The sequence below is a fragment of the Somniosus microcephalus genome, chromosome 29 (genome assembly GCF_052327205.1).
Source record: "Somniosus microcephalus isolate GS21.2 chromosome 29, FLI_Smic_1.0, whole genome shotgun sequence".
Taxonomy (NCBI): domain Eukaryota; kingdom Metazoa; phylum Chordata; class Chondrichthyes; order Squaliformes; family Somniosidae; genus Somniosus; species Somniosus microcephalus.
This window is the reverse complement of record NC_141015.1, coordinates 19929479-19950047: the sequence shown is the minus strand read 5'-3', so window position 1 is coordinate 19950047 and position 20569 is coordinate 19929479. Positions and strand designations below refer to the sequence as shown.

The window sequence follows — 20569 nt, the reverse complement described above, 5'->3', positions numbered from 1 at the left end:
AGCCTGGATTTGTTGCTGTGTACGGAGCTCTCGTACCGTTTAACTATAACTCTCTGTAATCCGGACTTTTTGATAAACCGGCACCACGCCGGTCCCGTCGGTGCCGGATAAAAAAGAGTTTCCTGTATTAGGGATTGCTGAATGCATCGCAGCCCAATGTGCACAATTTGACAAAATAATTGTTGCACTTAGATGTATTTTGCAATGGTTAGAACCATTAGTTTAAAGAATAAGTAGTCCATAATGTTTATCAGTAATGTATCTAACTAACTGATAAAGGGATAAGTATATTGATTTTAAATATTACATAATGTAAATATTAATTATTTCAAGATTATAATTCAGCTTGCACATTACAAACAGAAGACAGTGTTTACAACAAAACTTTTGACAAAGTAAGATACTGAAATAGCATTTATTACCACTTTTAGCATGATCCATCAGTAAACTAAACAGTGGTTTAAATAAGTATCCTAGGGACCTATTGTTTCTGCATATTATGGGTTAGTTCCTAACCAAATACAATGTTCAACAATACAATCAACATTTAAATATTTGGACTGAGTAGAAGAAGTTATCACCCCGTTAGGTGTTGAGTACACTCATTTCTTTTAGTTGTACTCAACTATTTTCTTATGAAAATACTGCCCATCTCAGCAGCAAAAAGTTTTAAAAAACCTAATGAGCTGCATATACACATTAAACAACGAATGGTAGGTTTGTAAGTCATGCACAGCACCAAATGTAGGTCTTACATACATTCAATTTACAGTCTATTTTGGTTTTCATCAAAGCAGATCCAAAACACTGGTTTTACATGAGGTCACATGCTGTCTGAAGAGATTACAAGCTGTTCACAAGCTCATGGTAGACTGTAATACTTTCACAGTTATTGCTCAGCCATTGCACTGTATCGGGCTAGGCGTTTAGATCTTATACAACAAAATGCACAAGACCTTCGATTCCCTCAGTTTAAAATTTTACATACACTGATTTTAAAAAGAAAAATTATAGCTTAGCGATGTTATTTATAAAAAAATTCACTATCTTTGAATGAGAATGCATTGACTGTAATGTGAACATACGTTGTGTACTGGCAAAGTCCAGTGGTTCTATAAATTACATTACACTGCTTTAACCTCTATTTAACTCAAAAAAGTGATGACACAAATGACTAGACATGGAGGCCATGACTAATAAATTCTTTCAACAATGGAAAACTGAAGATTTCTTTTCAATTCAATAAATATTAAAATTAAAAGCTCTTATTCATTTATATACAGGAACTATACAAACTGCAACAAGAATTATGTTAATATATGTACTCTGTAATGAATGATGTGCCGAGCAGCAGTGTAAGGCAGGTTTGTACAAGCAACAAGACAACTAAATCAAATAGAACAGCAATCATTCACTTACACATTATAAACCGATTACCTTTTAGGATGCTGACATTTACATTATATACATTATGAATGTAAATATATCATTTATTTACCACAAGAATACTGAAAATGTGTTTTCAAGACAATATTTAAATTGCTTAAACCTAGCACATGGTATGACACCAGGAAGCTGGAGAAGCTACATGCATCATGTGTAGCACAACCATTCCTTAAGTAGGAGATCTTTTGTTTCAGTGTCAGAGGAACAGAATAATTTCATCAGGACTAAACTGTTCAATGCAAATTTGAGATTCATGTCAATGCAGTTCATTTATATTAAACCAGCACCATTTTGTATCTGAAGACATTGACCTTTGCAATAGATGAGGCTGTTATCTTTTACAGTACCTGCATGTATAATCATCACCATCTCAAGTGGACATGATACGAAACCAGTACTGACCACGGTAAACCTTTACCTGCAGCTTTAAGCTGAAACTGGCAGCAGCTGCCTCCAAGCAAGTAAGAGTATCAAGCAGTTTATCAGGGTTATATGGTTCCACTGAGAGGATATTGCAATACTGCAGTTCAATTTGAAGGAAAGCAGTGTTGTAGAATTGGCAATTCATGTTACGATGGGTGAGATTCTGTGGGTTAAGTCTGCTTCTGATTCACTGTCATCCCTTCTCTGTCTAGTTATAGCTGCTGCGCTCCATGTGTTGCTCCCACGAGTTGTATGAGGCAAAGTCTTGTCCCTGTTTATAAACAGCTGATGAGTAGCAGTGGAGTCAAACATAGCCACGGAACTGTGCCGTGTTACCTGTTGAGCTGGAGGCAACCTGAATGTGCTTGCAAAAGCACGAGTATTTAGCGTAGCAAAACTGTTGGTGGTTCCCTGAGACCCTGTTGCAAAAGCTTTGGTTGAAGAACTCTCAGCGTCATCGGTGCTGGCAGCTGAATTAAGAGTTATTGGTGAACCGTCATCCTTCCTTATGGTGGTGCCTTTGACTGTTGGATAATGGTTATGGGGGGTTGGCTTTGCCACTATTTCTGGGATAGGACTGGGATGGATGGTGCCCTCAGCATCTTCAGTCTCTGAGGCTGCCTGAGAAAAAGGTGGTGGCAAAGTTGGGTCCCTTTTGTTGCAGGATTCACAGCACAACTTATTATAACCAGGAATAGAACAGTATCTAGCCAAAACCTCCATCTGACAGAAAATTGATTTATCTCCAGGGCATGGCTCCTCTGTGAATTAAATCAAAACAAGTAGTTAGGGTTCTTCAAAAGATAAGTATATTTAATCTGATAGTGAAGTTCTATTTTACCAAAAAGAAATTCTTCAAATTGAATACTTTTTTGATAGGAAAAAAAAATACCACCATCAATTGGAGCTGTGTTCATTCCAAAAGTGATTGTTCAATCCCCAAAAATGAGCAATGTGTGTTTCTAGTTATGAACAAAGGAACTTGAGACTGGAGAGTCAAGTGACTGTGTACTTTCCAGAGAGATATATAGTAATGCATAATAATTTGTAAGCTCTTTGTTGATCTCACTGGGCTCAGAGGTGAAATTATCATAAGTTTTCTTAACTGATGTTAAGGTCTGCTTTGCATTAGGGTGTATGAGAAACCTCCCAGCCTATTACCATGTCCTCAGAATTTGTTTCCAGTATGCCAGAGGAGTTTTTCCAGTGTGTGCTGACAGTAGCTTGTTTAGTTTCTTTTGGCTTCCATCTGTTCAATGCCTCTTGTCTTTACGTTTATAACACTTTTACCTTTCATTCCAGATTTGCAACCATAAGTGAATGTGGCTCCAAAAGACCCTACTGGTGGTCTTGCACATTAGTGTAGGGTCATCAGTTCTCATCTGTAAGGCGAGCAAGTTGTGTCTGTAGGAAGGGTAGGAACTCCAGGTCACAGAGGAAGGCAAGGGTGATGGATTAGTGACAGGGGTGGAACAGAATGCTAGCTAGGGGGAGCTGGAGGGTAACTGGCACAGTCTGAGATAGTTTACTAGTCTATGGTTCAAGAGAAGTAAGACTGCTTCAAAAAAGTACGAGTCTGTGCTGGAGTGTATCTTGTGTGGGTGCAATTAGACCAAATCCTTCTCTGTGAGCTGTATGGCCATTCAGTCCTGTTCGGTATATTTCCCTCCAATTACACTGGCTGCCTGCCCTGATTCAGCTGGCAATAAAAAGCCTCGAATGAGAGGTAACTCCAGGATTTTTGGTTGCTCTGCCAAACTTTACAAGGCTCTATTCCCTAAACTCCTCCACCATGTATTGCAGACAGGTACCCTTCAAAACACATTCAAGATAGCCACTATCATACTAGTAGATAAATAAGGTAAGGACCATACCCACCAGTATACCTCTTCAACATTGACTACACGGTATCAGTCAAGATCTGTGCTTCTAGATTAGTGCAGTTGCCTCAGGCTGATCCATTTAGACCAAATAGACTTTAGATCAAGCTGACCGGAGAGAAGTGACTATTCAGTATGGTGCAGCACTGGAAATGCAGCAACACTCCTACCCTAGGACAATCACTTGTCAGAGGAAAGATTCAACAGGGTAGAGTGGAGGTACCTTCTTCTGACACTCGAGAGAATGGCCATTGGTGACAAATTCAGAAAGTGGATTAAAATTCTGTACTCACACCCACATTCTGCACTAATGGCCTTAGGTGAATTATATTCATCATAAAGACCACAGAAGGACATTGTGTACATGGACACCCAAATCACTTTGCTCCTCCACAGTTCCTAGTTTTTCACCCTTTAGAAAATACTTAGAAATATCAAGCAGTCCGAGATCCTTTTCGCAGGCTCACTCAGCACAACCTCTTCCTCCAACACCCAAACCAGCTCCTTAGAGTAGAAAACGGTCCAGAACAGATGGGGACGTAAGCTAGAAACAGTGATCTGCCCATACATAGCCAAGACAGTGATCACAAGCAACAGGACTGCTAGAGATAAAATATTAAATCCCGGGGGCAAGAACAAATTGCTTCAACCATTAAACCTGCATCACTCCTCGCATAAGCACACCACAGCAAGAAACATGAATGTACCTCCCGCAACCACTGTGTAATCAAAATACAGTAATTTCACAAAACATGCATATGAACGTAAAATCTTGAACATACAATTAAAACTACATTTTTTAGTTCTCTACCCGATTTCAAGTTTACAATGAAAACATATCCACTTCAATCCTATGAACCAAAATGGTTAAAGTGATGTGGCCAACTGAGCTAACCCTAATTATATACAGTAACAACAATCTGCAAAACAAGCATCTTCAATTTAAGCAATAATCCAAAGCCACCCATGCCTTTTATTATCTTTGCCTATGTGTATTCACTAAGCATAACTGCAACTGATTATTACAGTGACATTAATGTTACAGTTCTACAAGTGACCGGTTCCCTGTATCCAAGATTTAGCCATGCATTAGGAAGGGAGAACATAAGAAATAGGAGCAGGAATAGGCCACCTGCCCCCTCCAGCCTGCTCCGCCATTCAATAAGATCAGGGCTGATCTTGGGCTCAAAGCCACTTCCCTGCCCGCTCCCCATAACCCTTCACTCCCTTAACTTGTAAAAATCTGTGTATCGCCACCTTAAATGTATTTAATGACCCAGCCGCCACGGCTCTCTGGGGCAGAGAATTCTACTGATTTACGACCCTCAGAGAAGAAATTCCTCCTCATCTCAGTTCTAAAAGGGCTACCCTTTATTCTGAAACTATGCCCCTGAGTTCTAGATTTCCCCATGAGGGGAAACATCCTCTCTGCATCTACCTTGTCGAGCTCCCTCAGTATCTTATGTTTCAATAAGATCACTTCTCCTCTTCTAAATTCCAATGAATATAGGCCCAACCTGCTCAACCTTTCTTCCTAAGTCAACCCCCTCATCTCAGAAATTAACTGTGTGAATCGCCTCTGAACTGCCTCCAATGCAAGTATATCCTTCCTTAAATAAGGAGACCAAAACTGTACGCAGTACTCAAGGTGTGGTCTCACCAATACCCTGTACAGTTGTAGCAGGACTTCCCTGCTTTTATACTCCTTGCAATAAAGGCCAACATTCTATTTGTCTTTTTGATTACTTGCTGCACCTGCATGCTAACTTTTTGTTTCATGCACTAGGACCCCCAGGTCCCTCTGAACCGCAGCATTTTGTAATCTCTCTCCATTTAAATAATAATTTGTTTTTTTATTTTTCCTGCCAAAGTGGATAACCTTGCACTTTCCCACATTATACGCCATCTGCCAAATGTTTGTCCACTCACTTAGCCTGTCTATATCCCTTCGCAGGTTCTTTGAGTCCTCTGCACAACTTGCTTTCCCATCTATCTTTGTATCATCTGCAAACTTGGCTGCATTACACTCGGTCCCTTCATCCAAGTCATTAATGTAGATTGTAAATAGTTGAGGCCCCAGCACCGATCCCTGTGGCACCCCACTAGTTACCATTTGCCAACCGGAAAATGACCCATTTATCCCGACTCTCTGCTTTCTGTTAGTTAGCCAATTCTCTACCATGCTAATATATTACCCCCAACTCTGTGAGCTCTTATCTTATGCAGTAACCTTCTATGTGGCACCTTATTATTGACTGCCTTCTGGAAATCCAAATACACCACATCCACTGGCTCACCCTTATCCACCCTGCTCATTACATCCTCAAAGAACACCAGCAAATTTGTTAAACGTGATTTCCCTTTCATAAAACCATGCTACCTCTGCTTGACTGCATTATGATTTTCCAAATGCCCTGCTAATGCTTCCTCAATGAAGGACTCCAGCATTTTCCAAACGACAGATGTTAGGCTAACTGGTCTATAGTTTCCTGCTTTCTGCCTCCCTCCTTTCTTAAATAGGGGCGTTACATTTGCGGTTTTCCAATCCGCTGGGACCTCTCCAGAGTCCAGGGAATTTTGGTATATTGCAACCAATGCATCCACTATCTCTGCAGCCACTTCTTCTAAGACCCTGGGATGCAGGCCATCTGGTCCAGGGGACTTGTCGTCTTTTAGTCCCATTATTTTATCAAGTACTTTTTCCTTAGTGATAGTGATTGTTATTAGTTCCACCCTCCCTGTGGCCCCTTGATTGTCCATTATTGGGATGTTGTTAGTGTCTTCTACCATGAAGACATACAAAAGACATTCAAAGTCTCTGCCATTTCCCCATTCCCATCCTCTAAGGGACCAACGTTTACTTTAGCTACCCTCTTTCTTTTTATATACCTGTAGAAACTCTTACTATCTGTTTTAATGTTTCTTGCCAGTTTACTCTCATAATTCATCTCTCTATTATATTTTTTGTCATCTTTTGCTGTTTTTTTAAAATTTCCCAATCCCCTGGCCTCCCACCAATTTTGGCAACATTGTATGCCTTCATTTTCAATTTGATACCATCCTTTACTTCCTTAGTTAGCCATGGATAGTGCTCAATTCTCTTAAAATCTTTCTTTCTCACTTGAATATATTTTTGTTGAGAGTTATAAAATATCTCCTTAAATGTCCACCACTGCATTTCAACTGTCTTACCTTTTAATTTATTTTTCCAGTCCACTTTAGCCAGTTCTGCCCTCATGCCATTGTAATTGCCTTTGTTTAAGATCAGGACATTGGACATCAGGAGCTCGACAATATACCGTGTCGAATTGTTTTTACTGTGCTGTAAAGCGTTCTTTCACAGAACCATGTAGCGTCACTGCTGTCAGTTTCACTCGGTTGGCAGCAATCTCCTGCACGTTAAAAATTTGTGGGTTTTAGCCCTACTCCACACATGAGCACATAGTTCAACGTGACACTTTATCTAATAGAGTACTGCATTCTTAAAGGTGCAGTCTTTTGTGTGGATATTAAAGATCCCATGACAATACAAAGAGCAGAATTCCCCTGCATCCTGGCCAACATACTGGTCAACCAACAGCACCAAAAGCATATTAACTGGTCACACTGTTCTTGCCCCACGGAACTTATGTCTTCCTATCTCGACTCTATCTTTTCTCCCCCTGTCCAGTCTCATCCCACCTACATCTGCGACTCTTTGGATGCCCTCCGCCACTTTAACAGTTTCCTGGCCCCAACCGCCTCCTTTTCACCATGGACGTACAATCCCTCTACACCTCCATCCCCCACCAGGATGGCCTGAGGGTGCTCCGCTTCTTCCTTGAACAGAGGCCCGATCAGTCCTCATCCACCACTACCCTCCTCCACCTGGCTGAACTTGTTCTCACATTGAACAACTTCTCCTTTGACTCCACTCATTTCCTCCAAATCAAAGGTGTTGCTATGGGTACCCACATGGGTCCTAGCTATGCCTGCCTTTTCGTGGGATATGTTGAACACTCTTTGTTCCAGTCCTACTCGGGTCCCCTCCCTCACCTCTTCTTCCGGTACATTGATGACTGTATCGGTGCCGTTTCCTGCTCTCGCCCTGAACTAGACAATTTCATTCACTTTGCCTCCAATTTCCACCCTTCCCTCACCTTCACATGGTCCATCTCCGACTCTTCCCTTCCTCGACTTCTCCGTCTCCATCTCTGGGGATAGGTTATTGACCAACATTCACTACAAGCCCACTGACTCCCACAGCTACCTGGACTTCACTTCCTCCCACCCCGCCTCCTGTAAGGGCTCTATTCCATTCTCCCAGTTTCTCCGTCTCTGCCGCATCTGCTCCGACGATGCCACCTTCCACACCAGTGCTTCCGACATGTCTTCCTTTTTCCTCAACTGAGGATTCCCCTCTACCGTGGTTGACACTGCCCTCGACCGTGTCCGTTCTATCTCCCACACTTCTGCCCTCACCCCTGCCCCTCCCTCCTGGAACCACGATAGGGTTCCCCGTCCTCACCTTTCACCCCACCAGCCACCACATTCAACGGATCATCCTCCGCCACCTCCAAAGTGAATCCACCACCAAACGCATCTTCCCCTCCCCTCCCCTTTCAGCATTCCGTAGGGACCGCTCCCTCCGAGACACCCTAGTCCACTCCTCTATCACCCCCAGCACCCCTTCCCCTGGCACCTTCCCGTGCAAGCGCAGGAGATGCAACACCTGCCCTTATACCTCCCCCCTTCCCACTGTCCAGGGCCCCAAACACTCCTTCCAGGTGAAACAGCAATTTACTTGTACTTCTTGCAATCTAGTATACTGTATTTGCTGCTCACGATGTGGTCTCCTCTACATTGGGGAGACCAGACGCAGATTGGGTGATCGCTTTGCGGAACACCTCCGTTCAGTCCGTAAGGATGACCCCGAGCTTCCAGTCGCCTGTCATTTTAATTCACCGCCCCATTCCCACTCCGACCTCACTGTACTCGGGCTCTTGCATTGTTCCACGGAAGCTCAGCGTAAGCTCGAGGAACAGCACCTCATCTTCCAATTAGACACTTTACAGCCTTTCGGACTCAATATAGAGTTCAACAATTTCAGATCATAACCTCGGCTCCTATTACATTTTTACTTATATTTTTTATCCACATCTTTGTTTTGGCCCTTCCCCCCCTTTTTTTTTCTCTCCCACATGGCAGCTGTCTCCCATTCTGCCAGCACATTTCACACCGAATCTAGAGCCGTCTTTTGTCTCCACTAGTCCTATCACCATCTCGTCTCGTTTTGAATACCTCTTAATGTCTCGTCACTTCTCTTTTGTTGTCCGCGCTGGCCTTTTAATCTATTTCATTTCCTGTGCTTCTTCAGTCTTAACAAAGGGTTTTCACCTGAAACGTTGACTCTATTTTCTCTCCACAGATATTGCCTGGCCTGCTGAGTTTTTCCAGCATTTTCTGTTGTTAACTGGTCATTCATCTCATTGCTGTTTCTGGAACTTAACTGTGTGCAAAATGGCTGCTTTGTTTTGACTGCTATAACAATGATTGCACTTCAAAGTAATTTATTGTATGTGCAGCATTTTGGAACATAAATGCAAGCACTTTCAGTTAAAACTTAGCCAAGCTTGATTGGTTTTGGGGTAAAATGCTTCCTTTTTTAAAATCATGCCGGGCAGAGACATACAGGACCTCCTTCCCTCAGGCCATATAAAGCCAAAAGCCTGTGCAATAACACCAATTTGCTATGACTGAAAGCTACTTTAAACAGACTTCACAGTAAAATTGCTACTAAACCAGACCTTGGGATCGCCTGTGACCGCTAAGGTGTTTTAAAAAAATTTACTTGCCTGAATGTGTAGCCAGAGGAGCAGACGCACCCGAGAAAGCATGAGAAACATGTCTTTGGTTGTCAATCAAACCCTGGGTATACTGCCTGAATGGTAAGAGGTAGGGTTACCACCTTGTACTTTCTTTTTTATTTATATCGATTGATCTGTGATCCAATATAGGATAGAGGTCTCCAGATTTTATGGACACAATGAAGTACCTCCTACTTATTGCTTGGGATGCATATACTCAATAGCCAAATGCCATATTATTTTGATGATAGCAAAATACTGCAGATGTTGGAAATCCGAAATAACAACATGTCGGGGGGGAAATTTGCAAATGATCTGCCAATTTGAAGATCTCTTAAACTCTCCAGCTGACTTCAAAAGCACCTTTACAGCCAAAGGTTGAATGGAGAATCTGTTGTAGTTCTTAGAGTAGGATTGTGAGGCACAGCCATGCACTGTGGTGGAGCAGATCCCAAGCAGCACGGCCTTAGATCCTAAGTTCAATTCATGTACCACCATCTGTTACAGCAGGCTGCAAATAATCTTTAAGTAGTGACTTAGCTACTTTGCGACTTAGCTATTCTGCACATATTAGAAGTAAATCATGCAACATCTCATTCTTTGCCATTTAATGAGATCATGGCTGATCCGATTTTGGCCTCAACTCCACATTCCTGCCCGCTCCCCATAACCCTCGACTCCCCTGTTGCTCAAAAATCTGTCTATCTCAGCCTTGAATATAGTCAATGACTCAGCTCTCTGGGGTAAAGAATTCCAAAGGTTCACGATCCTCAGAGAACAAATTCCTCCTCATCTCCGTCTTAAATGGGCGACCCCTTAGTCTGAGACTATGCTCCCTCGTTCTAGATTCCCTGATGAGGGGAAACATCCTCTCTGCATCTACCCTGTCCAACCCCCTCAGAATCTTATATGTTTCAATAAGATCACCTCTCATTCTTCTAAACTCCAATGAGTATAGGACCAACCTGCTCAACCTTTCTTCATAAGACAACCCTTCCATCCCAGGAATCAACCGAGTGAACCTTCTCTGAACGGCCTCCAGTGCAAGTAGTTCAGTAGTTTTATAGTATAACTAATGGTATAACTATCATCAGGCCCACAGCCTCAAATCTCCGAGCAATTCTCTTTGCTATTTATTTAGTCATCCCCAGGCTGTATGCAGTCTGGGGCAGGAACTATACAGATGTCTAAATATTGAGGTAAGAACTTTATAGCATTTGGTTGCACAAACAAATACCATCATAAAACTCATTACACTCAAGAATCTGTTTGTAGTGGATCTGGATTAACTGAACTCAGGGCTATAATTAATTGGGACATTCTACATTAGATTTTAAATTGGTGACATCCGCTGTTCCCTCTATGGAGCATGGCTGCGCGCCCGCGCACTAGTCCTCAAACTGCCGCGCAGTTGAATTGAATTGCCGCGCAGAGCTGGACAGCAGCTGGAGCGGGGGAGCAGCCCTATTAAAACACCAACGCCTTTGCAGCCCTCTTCGCATGCGTGGTATTGCAGAGCTGCGCATGCTCAACTGATCCCCTTCTGCGCATGTGCGGTTTTGACGAATCTGCGCATGTGCGGTTTTGACGAATCTGCGCATGCGCAGTACGCCGCGGTTGTAGCCTACAGTACAGGCCACGCTTTGCAACCAGATGACTGAATCCGTGGTGGGGGGGAAGAGCAAGAGAGAAAGAGAGAGAGCGCACGCGAGAGCAAGAGAAAGAGACGGGGCGGGAGAGGGAGAGAGACGGGGCGGGAGAGGGGCAGAGAGAGACTTGGGGGGGGGGGCAGAGAGAGCACAGCTTGTAGAAAATATCAGGGCATAAGGGAGAATTTCTACCCAAAATTTACAAAAATATGTCCGGAATTCAGAAAATTGAATGACGACCAAAAACTCCCATACCTACTAGGGGAAGAGAGAAGTTGCGTAACACTGGCGGCACACTATGTTACAGCTTGCCATAAACAGAGGGACAACCACTAAAGATAAGAGTATATCTATATATATAAAGCGGCTCTTCTGTCTGTCCCGATGTCTGTCCTGAAGTCTGTCTGTCCCGATGTCTGTCTGTCCGTTCTCTATACGTTTGAAAGTTACAGAGCGTACCGACGCGCGCGTCGCCTCAAAAGAAAGCTTGCGATTCCGGACCGGTCATAGGCGTATTTACGTTTCGGCTGGACAAAAATTCCGCCCGCGGTATCCCAAAAACGTTCAGCGTTCCGCTCATTAGCATCTCATTAGCGACTGTGTGACGTCGAGGTCCACCAATCGGACGGCGGGTTGCTTCCTACAGTTGAGTGTCGAGTGACTCGACGATTGACCAATCCTACGCTTCGGTGACCTGACCGGTCGCGTGTGTGGGCGGGCCTTATCCTTCTGAACCGAGGTGAGTGGCCGCCATCTTGATTTTTCACAATTTTTTCCCCCCACACTTTCTGTGTGTTAGGGAACGAAGGTAAATATTTTAATGATGTGTTAGGGAATTAAATAACAATTTAATAGAGGGGGGGGGGGGGGAGCCTCGGGAAATCGCGGGGGGGGGGGTGGAGAGCCTCGGGAAATCGCGGGGGGAAGAGCCTCGGGAAATCGCGCGGGGGGGCGAGCCTCAGGAAATCGCGGGGCGCTCGCGCCGCCCGCCCATCAGCCGCGCGATACGCGGGGGACCTCAGCTCCGGACCTCAGGCGCTAGGCAGGGGGAGGGGCCGGAGAGAGGGACAGAGGGGAGTGGGGGAGGGGAGGGGAGGGAGAGGAGGGGAGGGGAGGGGGGGGATAGGACAGGGAGAGGACATGACAGGGAGAGGGGGGACACACAGGGGCAGGGAGACCAAGCGCCCCAAAATTGCCCACTGACCGCGCATGCGCCGCCCGCCCGCCCACCAGCCGCGCCATACGCGGGGGACCTCCGCTCCGGACCTCAGGCGCTAGGCAGGGGGAGGGGCCGGAGAGAGGGACAGAGAGGAGTAGGGGAGCGGGGGTGGGCGAGGGGAGGGAGGGAGGGAGACAGGGGAGGGGAGGGAGAGGAGGGGGAGGGGAGGGAGGGATAGGACAGGGAGAGGACATGACAGGGAGAGGGGACACACACAGGGGCAGGGAGACCAAGCGCCCCAAAATTGCCCTCGCAACGCGGGGCTCCCCAGCTAGTATAAATTATATGAAAGTATATTTATACACTCAGGGATATATCTGTTTATACACTGTATGGATAGATCTGTATTTTTGTGAACAAACATGAATGTTTTCCGATGCTTTGGCAACATAAGATGTAACTTGTCATGCCAATAAAGCGATTTGAATTGAATTGAATTGAATTGACTGGGGGGGGCAGAGAGAGACTGGGGGGGGCAGAGAGAGACTGGGGGGGGCAGAGAGAGACTGGGGGGGGCAGAGAGAGACTGGGGGGGGCAGAGAGAGACTGGGGGGGGCAGAGAGAGACTGGGGGGGGCAGAGAGAGACTGGGGGGGCAGAGAGAGACTGGGGGGGGCAGAGAGAGACTGGGGGGGCAGAGAGAGACTGGGGGGGGGCAGAGAGAGACTGGGGGGGGGGCAGAGAGAGACTGGGGGGGGCAGAGAGAGACTGGGGGGGGGCAGAGAGAGACTGGGGGGGGGGCAGAGAGAGACTGGGGGGGCAGAGAGAGACTGGGGGGGCAGAGAGAGATCTGGAACAAAGGACTCATAACGCCCATATACAAAAGTGGAGACAAAGTTGACCCAAATAACTATCGAGGCATCTGTGTGAACAGTAACCTGGGGAAGATATTCTGTCGTATCATAAACCAAAGACTTATAAATTTCCTTGAGGAGCACGATATCTTGAATAAAAGCCAAATAGGATTCTTACCAAATTATAGAACATCGGACCATATTTTCACCCTACACACCCTAATTGACAAACATGTTCACCAAAACAAAAGCAAAATTTTTGCCTGCTTTATACATTTCCAGAAGGCTTTCGATTCTATTTGGCACGACGGTCTATTCTTGAAACTTATTGAAAGTGGGGTAGGGGGAAAAACATATGATGTAATTAAATCAATGTATACAAACAATAAATGCAGTTAAAATTGGAGACAAACAAAATATTTCTCACAGGGGCGTGGAGTGGCGCAGGGCTCGCCTATCTCACCGACACTCTTTAATATTTACATAAATGAATTGGCAAAACTACTTGAACAATCTACAGCACCTGGCCTCGCCCTATATGACTCCAAGGTTAAATTCCTCCTCTATGCAGATGACCTGGTTCTGCTCTCACCAACTGAGGAGGGACTACAGCGGAACCTGGATCTGCTAGAGTCGTTCTGTCAGACCTGGGCCCTGACAATAAACCCCCAAAAAAAACAAAGTTCGGGTGTTCCAGCAAAGATCCAGACATCAGGGACCCAGAATAAACTTCACAATAAGAGCAACTAAAATCGAACAAACTACAAATTACACATACCTAGGCCTAAAAATCAGTTCTACGGGAAACTTTCATTTGGCTGTAAATGAACTGAAAGAGAAAGTAAGAAGGGCTTTCTATGCCATCAAGAAGACAACCCAAATAGAAATTCCAATTGTCATTTGGCTCAAAATTTTTAAATCAGTAATTGAACCAATTGCACTCTATGGCAATGAGGTGTGGGGTCCGCTAACACAACAAGAATTCGCAAAATGGGACAAACACCCAATTGAAATCCTGCATGCAGAATTCTGTAAAAGTATCCTCCGGACTCAGAGGAAAACCACAAACAATGCATGCAGGGCAGAACTAGGCCAATATCCACTACTAATTAATATCCAAAAACAAGCCATCAAATTTTGGAAACACCTAAAAATGAGCAACCCCCACTGCTATCATTACGATGCCTTGAAATGCCAAGAGATGATCATAGAGAAGAGTCCCCTCAGTCAACTAGTCCTGGGACTCAGTGAAGTAACTACCAACACTAATAATAATAACCAGCCCCAGGACAGTGACACCCTAGCACAGAGAATTCAACCCAACACAATTATCACTAAACAAAAGGAAAAATACTTGACCTATTGGACAGAAACGACAAAAACCCAAAACAAACTCGATTGCTATTTGGCCCTCAACAGACAATACACCATGGCTGAATACCTGACCATGGTAAAGGATAGCAAACTGAGAAAAACCTTGACAATGTACAGACTTAGTAAACATAGCCTGGCCATTGAAAAAGGCAGACACAGGCAGACCCGGCTGCCAAGAGAGGACAGGATATGCTCTCACTGCAGTCAGGGAGTGGTGGAGACAGAGATGCACTTCCTCACAACTTGGGGAAACTATCAGGACATGAGGGAGAATTTCTACCCAAAATTCACAAAAATATGCCCTGAATTCAAAAATTTGAATGACCTCCAAAAACTCCCATATCTATTGGGGGAGCAGAGAAAATGTGTAACTATAGCGGCAAACTATGTTACAGCTTGCCACAAGCAGAGGGACAACCAGTGACACATTAAATCTGAGAAAAGATTATATGCATATAGCTATGTATACATGGGTATACTTGTCTATACACTGTATGTCTAGATCGGTGTTTATGTGGTCAATCATACATGTATTTCTGTGCTTTGGCAACATAAGATGTATCTTGTCATGCCAATAAAGCAATTTGAATTGAATTGAATTGACTGGGGGGGGCAGAGAGAGACTGGGGAAGAGAGAGAGTGAGAGAGACTGGGAGGGGGTGGGGCAGAGATTCCCTGCGCTACTTACAATAGTGGTTAAAAAAAAATCTAACATCCACTGTCAGGGCCTCATTTAATCGTCTCTCCTAAATCCTGTAGGCAGTTATTGCTCAGGATTACACTGAGCTGGGACACTAAGGGCATTCAATTAATTCTGAACAGGTTAGTGGGGCTGGTGTCTGATATGAGCACCTTCATTATCACAAGTGCACAAAAGGGAAAGCATTGTCGAGAGGCTTTTCACCCCAAGAGGGAAAGAATTCTGCTCATTTTTCAACAATGACTGGATTACAAGGGGGCAAAATTTGGTTGCTTTGCGCCCCCCGTTAGTGCCCTAAGATGGCGCTAACTGGACACAAAGCAACTAGCGCCTGGGTGCGGCGCTGCTATCGCCTTCCGCAAAATTCAGCGGGAGGTCGTTGCTGTGCGCAGCGCCCCAGTCGTGAACATCAGTAGCGCCCACTGACTTACCTCCGGAGGCTATGCCCTATGGCCAGGACGGCGATATTTAAAGGGGACATGCCGGGCGGCTATTTTTGTTGCTGGCCGCATGCCAGCACCTGTCTCCTTTGCAGTCCCCGGCCTCTCCTCGAGTACTTGGTTTTTCTGCCGGCCTCCGATCCCTGTTGGCCCAGCTGGGCCCCAGGTCACGCTGCGCTAGGCCCCGCCCCTTTAATAAGGGGAGGAAGGCCTGCAGTACCGCGTCGCACCGCAGCACATGACGCTGCGGTGCATTGTGCCACGATATTCACTGGTAGTGCCCGGGCGCTACTAATGAATTTCGGGCGCGGGGGTGCTAACTTTTTCTGGGCGCTAAAAGCAGCGACCGAATTTTTCCCTCCAAATGTTCAAAAAGACTGGGAGGAAAGCTCTCTCCTGAACCGACACTGATTCTCTGCTTCTCCTTTTGCACTGATGTTCTTTGCAGAGAGAGACATAAACAGAGACAGACAGACAGACTGGGGCACAGGGAGAGAGAGAGAGAGACTGGGGCAGAGGGGAGAGAGAGACTGGGGCAGAGGGGAGAGTGAGCGAGAGACTGGGGCAGAGGGAGAGAGCGAGAGCATGAGAGACAGGGACAGAGGGAGACAGGGACAGAGGGAGAAAAAGAGGAAGAGGAAGAGGGTTCACTCCCAGCACGTGTAGTCCGTTCCTGGGGACTGAGCAGCGGCCGCACATGCACAATGGCCGCTGGAAGGAGGCTAAAGCAAACAATTTTTAGGCCCGGTGACATTTTTTTAATTCGGAAAATTGTTTAAAGCCAGAAAAAAATATGGGAAAGTGATTTTGAATGTCCTGTGGTAAGTTCCAGTTAAATGTTGCCAGGTGTTGTCCCCTTTTTGAAAGAGTTTATCAGGGTTATTTAAATCATGTTATGAGAGAGGGGAAAAAGTTTGTGTCCCCGTTTGTGCCTCAGAGTCTGTAAGAGACGGAGGGAACGGCAGCAGAAAGAGAGGAAACAACTTCTCCAAAACTAATCCCAACTCATCGCCAAGGCTGGTGATAGATAACCTTACCATCGTCTTAGGAAGTTTAACCACTTTATTCACTTTCTTATTTGAGCTCAGTTTGGAATGAGCGTTTATTTTATTATTTTTTGTTGTATGTTTAATGACAGCATTGAAGAGGGTAAGAAAACTTTGGAGCAACTTCTTCTGTCAAAGCTGCAATGAGGCTTGAAAGAATTTAAAGATTTTTAATGAACTTTTCACAAAAAATGAGTGATAAACACACTTTTTCCCCCTAAGTTTCGAATATGATTTTGGAAGAAACAAGCAAAAATCAATTTTTCCCTCATCTAAACAAGTTTCAACCAGGTCTTGAAGTCCAAACACTTTTAAAGAGGCTCTGAATTGCTTAAAACATTTTAAAATTGTAATTTCTCAATGTTTGATTTTGAACGATCGACTGAAGTGAGTATCTTTATACAAACATGCAACCATGCTGTTGAGGACGGGGTGGGCAGGGGAGGATTTGTAAGAGTTACATATTCATTTTTTAAAATTTTTTTTAAAGTCAATAAAAAGTAAGACGTTTAGGAAGAGAACCAAAAAAGTGGAAAAACACAAACCATTTAATTTTGTCTGTCGTTCTATAGTCCGAACAAGTCCCAGGAATAATGTAAATCTAGATCTCCTCTTAAAAGTTTAGTGGAGTGTTAATAGAAACAAGAGTTATGTAATGATGTATAAAAATTGCAAGAAGCTATTTCAGAAGATTACACTATTTGTTTATTGAGAAAGACACAAAAAATACTTTGATTAAGCTGCTAATGTACAATTTCGATTTGGAATAAATGTTTGAAATGGGAGATTAAAAATTGAGAGTACAATGAAGTTTGTTTCTCACTATTTAATTGTGAAGTACCTAAAACAATTCAACACTTTGTGATAAGAACAGGGATTAATATTGTGGAGAATACTTGAGAGAAAAACATTAGAAGCGACATTCGTAAATTAACATCTTTACATCAGCATATTAGTTTCCAAGTCAATCTGATTGGTTCTCCTGTCCAGGAAGAAAGATGAATGTTTATTTCTGTTAAATCATAGCTTTTCCTGCTTTTTGCTTTTAATTCGGGGATGCAAATTTTATGTGTTTTTCTGCACTTGTGCTGTGTTTCTGACATGTTACATGAGGGGTGTGCTGGTTCAAGAAGTGGAAGTGATTGAAGTTGAAAATACGGATACCCATTTTTGTTCAATTCTTTTTAATACTGTGAACTAAAGAACTGCAGCCCTTTATATTTGTTGGTTGTCTGGTTGCATTGTGATTAATATTCTAATTACTTATGTGGACGTACAGCATGTCAGCGCCATAGGAAAGCCGCTGCTTCTGCAGCCATTTCTATAGTGACATGAGGGATGGGCTAATAAGTTGAAAACTTTAAAATTAATACAAATAGATATGCCTCTTTCAGCTCACCATGGGCTTTTGGATTGTTTGTCAATACATAACCGTGTAACTGAGTGACGTTTCTGAAGTGTTAATGCATTATTATGCAGTTCTTTTATATCCCAGTCATTCCTGACGAGTATTTTAAAAAAAATAGAATTTGTACATGACAAACTAAAAGCTTTTAATTAATTCTACCATAAACAAACTTGCAGAATGGGCATGTAAATGACAAATTAATTTCGATAATAGATAAGTGTGAGGTGGTGCATTTTGGTAGGAGGAATAAGGAGGCGACCCACTCCTTGGAAAATAAGAGTCTAAATGGGGTAGAGCTGCAAAGGGATCTAGAGGTATAGATTCACAAATCATTAAAAGTAGCAATGCAGGTTAAAAAAGCCATAAAAGTGCAAATAATGCACTGGGGTTCATTTCAAAAGCAGAGAAGTTATGTTAAACTTGCATAGAATCTTGTCTAATTGTCTCATTATTTGAGATGGTGGGGTGGCAATATGGCATTACTACATATATGCTTTTAAGTGGTTGTTGTAAAACTTGTTGTAGCTGTAGTTGTTGTAGTAAAATTTGTTCATGGATGAAGAGGTCGTGCTCAAAGGAGTTTGTGGCCCACTCGGTACAAAAAAAAATTGGAGGGAACATTGGTTATGCCCACTTAACAGACATAACTTGACACAATTGATCAGAAAAATCAGCAGAGATCCTTTACAAGAGATTTTCACCCATTTACAGGAAACTTTTTTTTATCCGGCACGGACGGGACCGACGTGGTGCCGGTTCATCAAAAATTCCGGATAACCGAAAGCTATAGTAAAAGATACGGAGCTGAGAGCTCCATATAAAGCAACAAACCCTGTTGCTTCAGAACAATGGCCACAAGTTGCAAGCGTCTCTGTAGCTTAGCAACAGCTGCAGCCACACCCTTGCACAGCAACAAATGGAGGAAGGCAAGTAATAAAAGTTACCTGAACCTACTCCTGAATTTTGCCGGTTAACCGAGATTTCCGGTTATTTAGGTGCCGGTAAATCGAAAGTTTCCTGTAGCGCTTTCTCCAATTAGATATCATAGAAATTTACAACACAGAAGGAGGCCATTCGGCCCATCATATCAGTGCTGTCCGAAAAAGAGCGCTCCCGCCTAATCCCACTTTCCAGCTCTTGGTCTGTAGCCCTGTAGGTTACGGCACTTTATGCGCCTATCCAAGTACTTTTTAAATACGATGAGGGTTTCTGCCTCTACCACCCTTTAAGTCAGTGAGTTCCAAACTCACACCACCCTCTGGGTGAAAAAGGTCTTCCTCAACTCCCTCTAATCCCTCTACCAATTACTTTAAATCTATGTCCCCTGGTTATTGACCTCTCTGCTAAAGGAAGTAAGTCCTTCCTATCCACCCCATCTAGGCCACTCAATTTTATACACCTCAATTCAGTCTTCGCTCAGCCTCCTCTGTTCCAAAGAAAACAAACCCAGCCTATCCAATCTTTCCTCATAGCTAAAATTCTCCAGTCCTGGCAACATCCTCGTAAATCTCCTCTGTACCCTCTCTAGTACAATCACATGTTTTCTGTAATGTTGTGACCAGAACTGTATGCAGTACTCTAGCTGTGGCCTACCTAGTATTTTATACAGTTCTAGCATAACCTTCAGGCACCAATTATGTGGTGCCAGATGTGCCCACCAGTTTGTAGTTAATTGTATAAAAAAAAGAGGTCCAGAAGTTAAAGATCAGAAGTGGGGATGCTCACTGATGATTGCACACTGTTCAGTTCCATTTGCAACTCATCAGATAATGAAGCAGTCCATACCTGCATGCAGCAACACCTAGACAACATTCAGGCATGGGCTAATAAGTGGCAAGTAACATTTGCGCCACACGAATGCCAAGCAATGACCACCTCCAACAAAAGAAAGTCTAACCACCTCCCATTCAATGGCATTACCATTGTTGAATCCCTCACCATCAACATCTGGCCACCATTGACCAGAAACTTAACTGGACCAACCACATAAATACTGTGGTTGCACGAGCAGGTCAGAGGCGGTGTATTCTGCGACGAGTGACTCACCTCCTGACTTTCCCAAAGCCTTTCCACCATCTACAAGGCACAAGTTAGGAGCGTGATGGAATACTCTCCACTTGCCTGGATGAGTGTAGCTCCAACAACACTCAAAAAGCTTGACACCATCCAGGACAAAGCAGCCCGCTTGATTGGCACCCCATCCACCACCTTAAACATTCACTCCCTCCACCACCGGCGTACCGTGGCTGCAGTGTGTACCATCTACAAGATGCACTGCAGCAACTCGCCAAGCCTTCTTCGACAGCACCTCTCAAACCCATGACCTCTACCACCTAGAAGGACCT

The 20569-nt window shown here is 44.0% G+C and overlaps 1 protein-coding gene across 1 annotated transcript in view; it reads right to left on the bottom strand.

Moving 5' to 3' along the window:
- Positions 1-401: 401 nt before the first annotated feature.
- LOC147098520 (A disintegrin and metalloproteinase with thrombospondin motifs 14-like) overlaps positions 402-20569 on the bottom strand; it is a 222997-nt gene continuing 202829 nt past the window's right edge. The window contains exon 21 of the mRNA XM_085969985.1: positions 402-2630. Coding sequence (XP_085826111.1) covers positions 2011-2630 — 620 coding nt within the window. The 3' untranslated portion in view covers positions 402-2010. The remainder of the gene's footprint in view (positions 2631-20569) is intronic.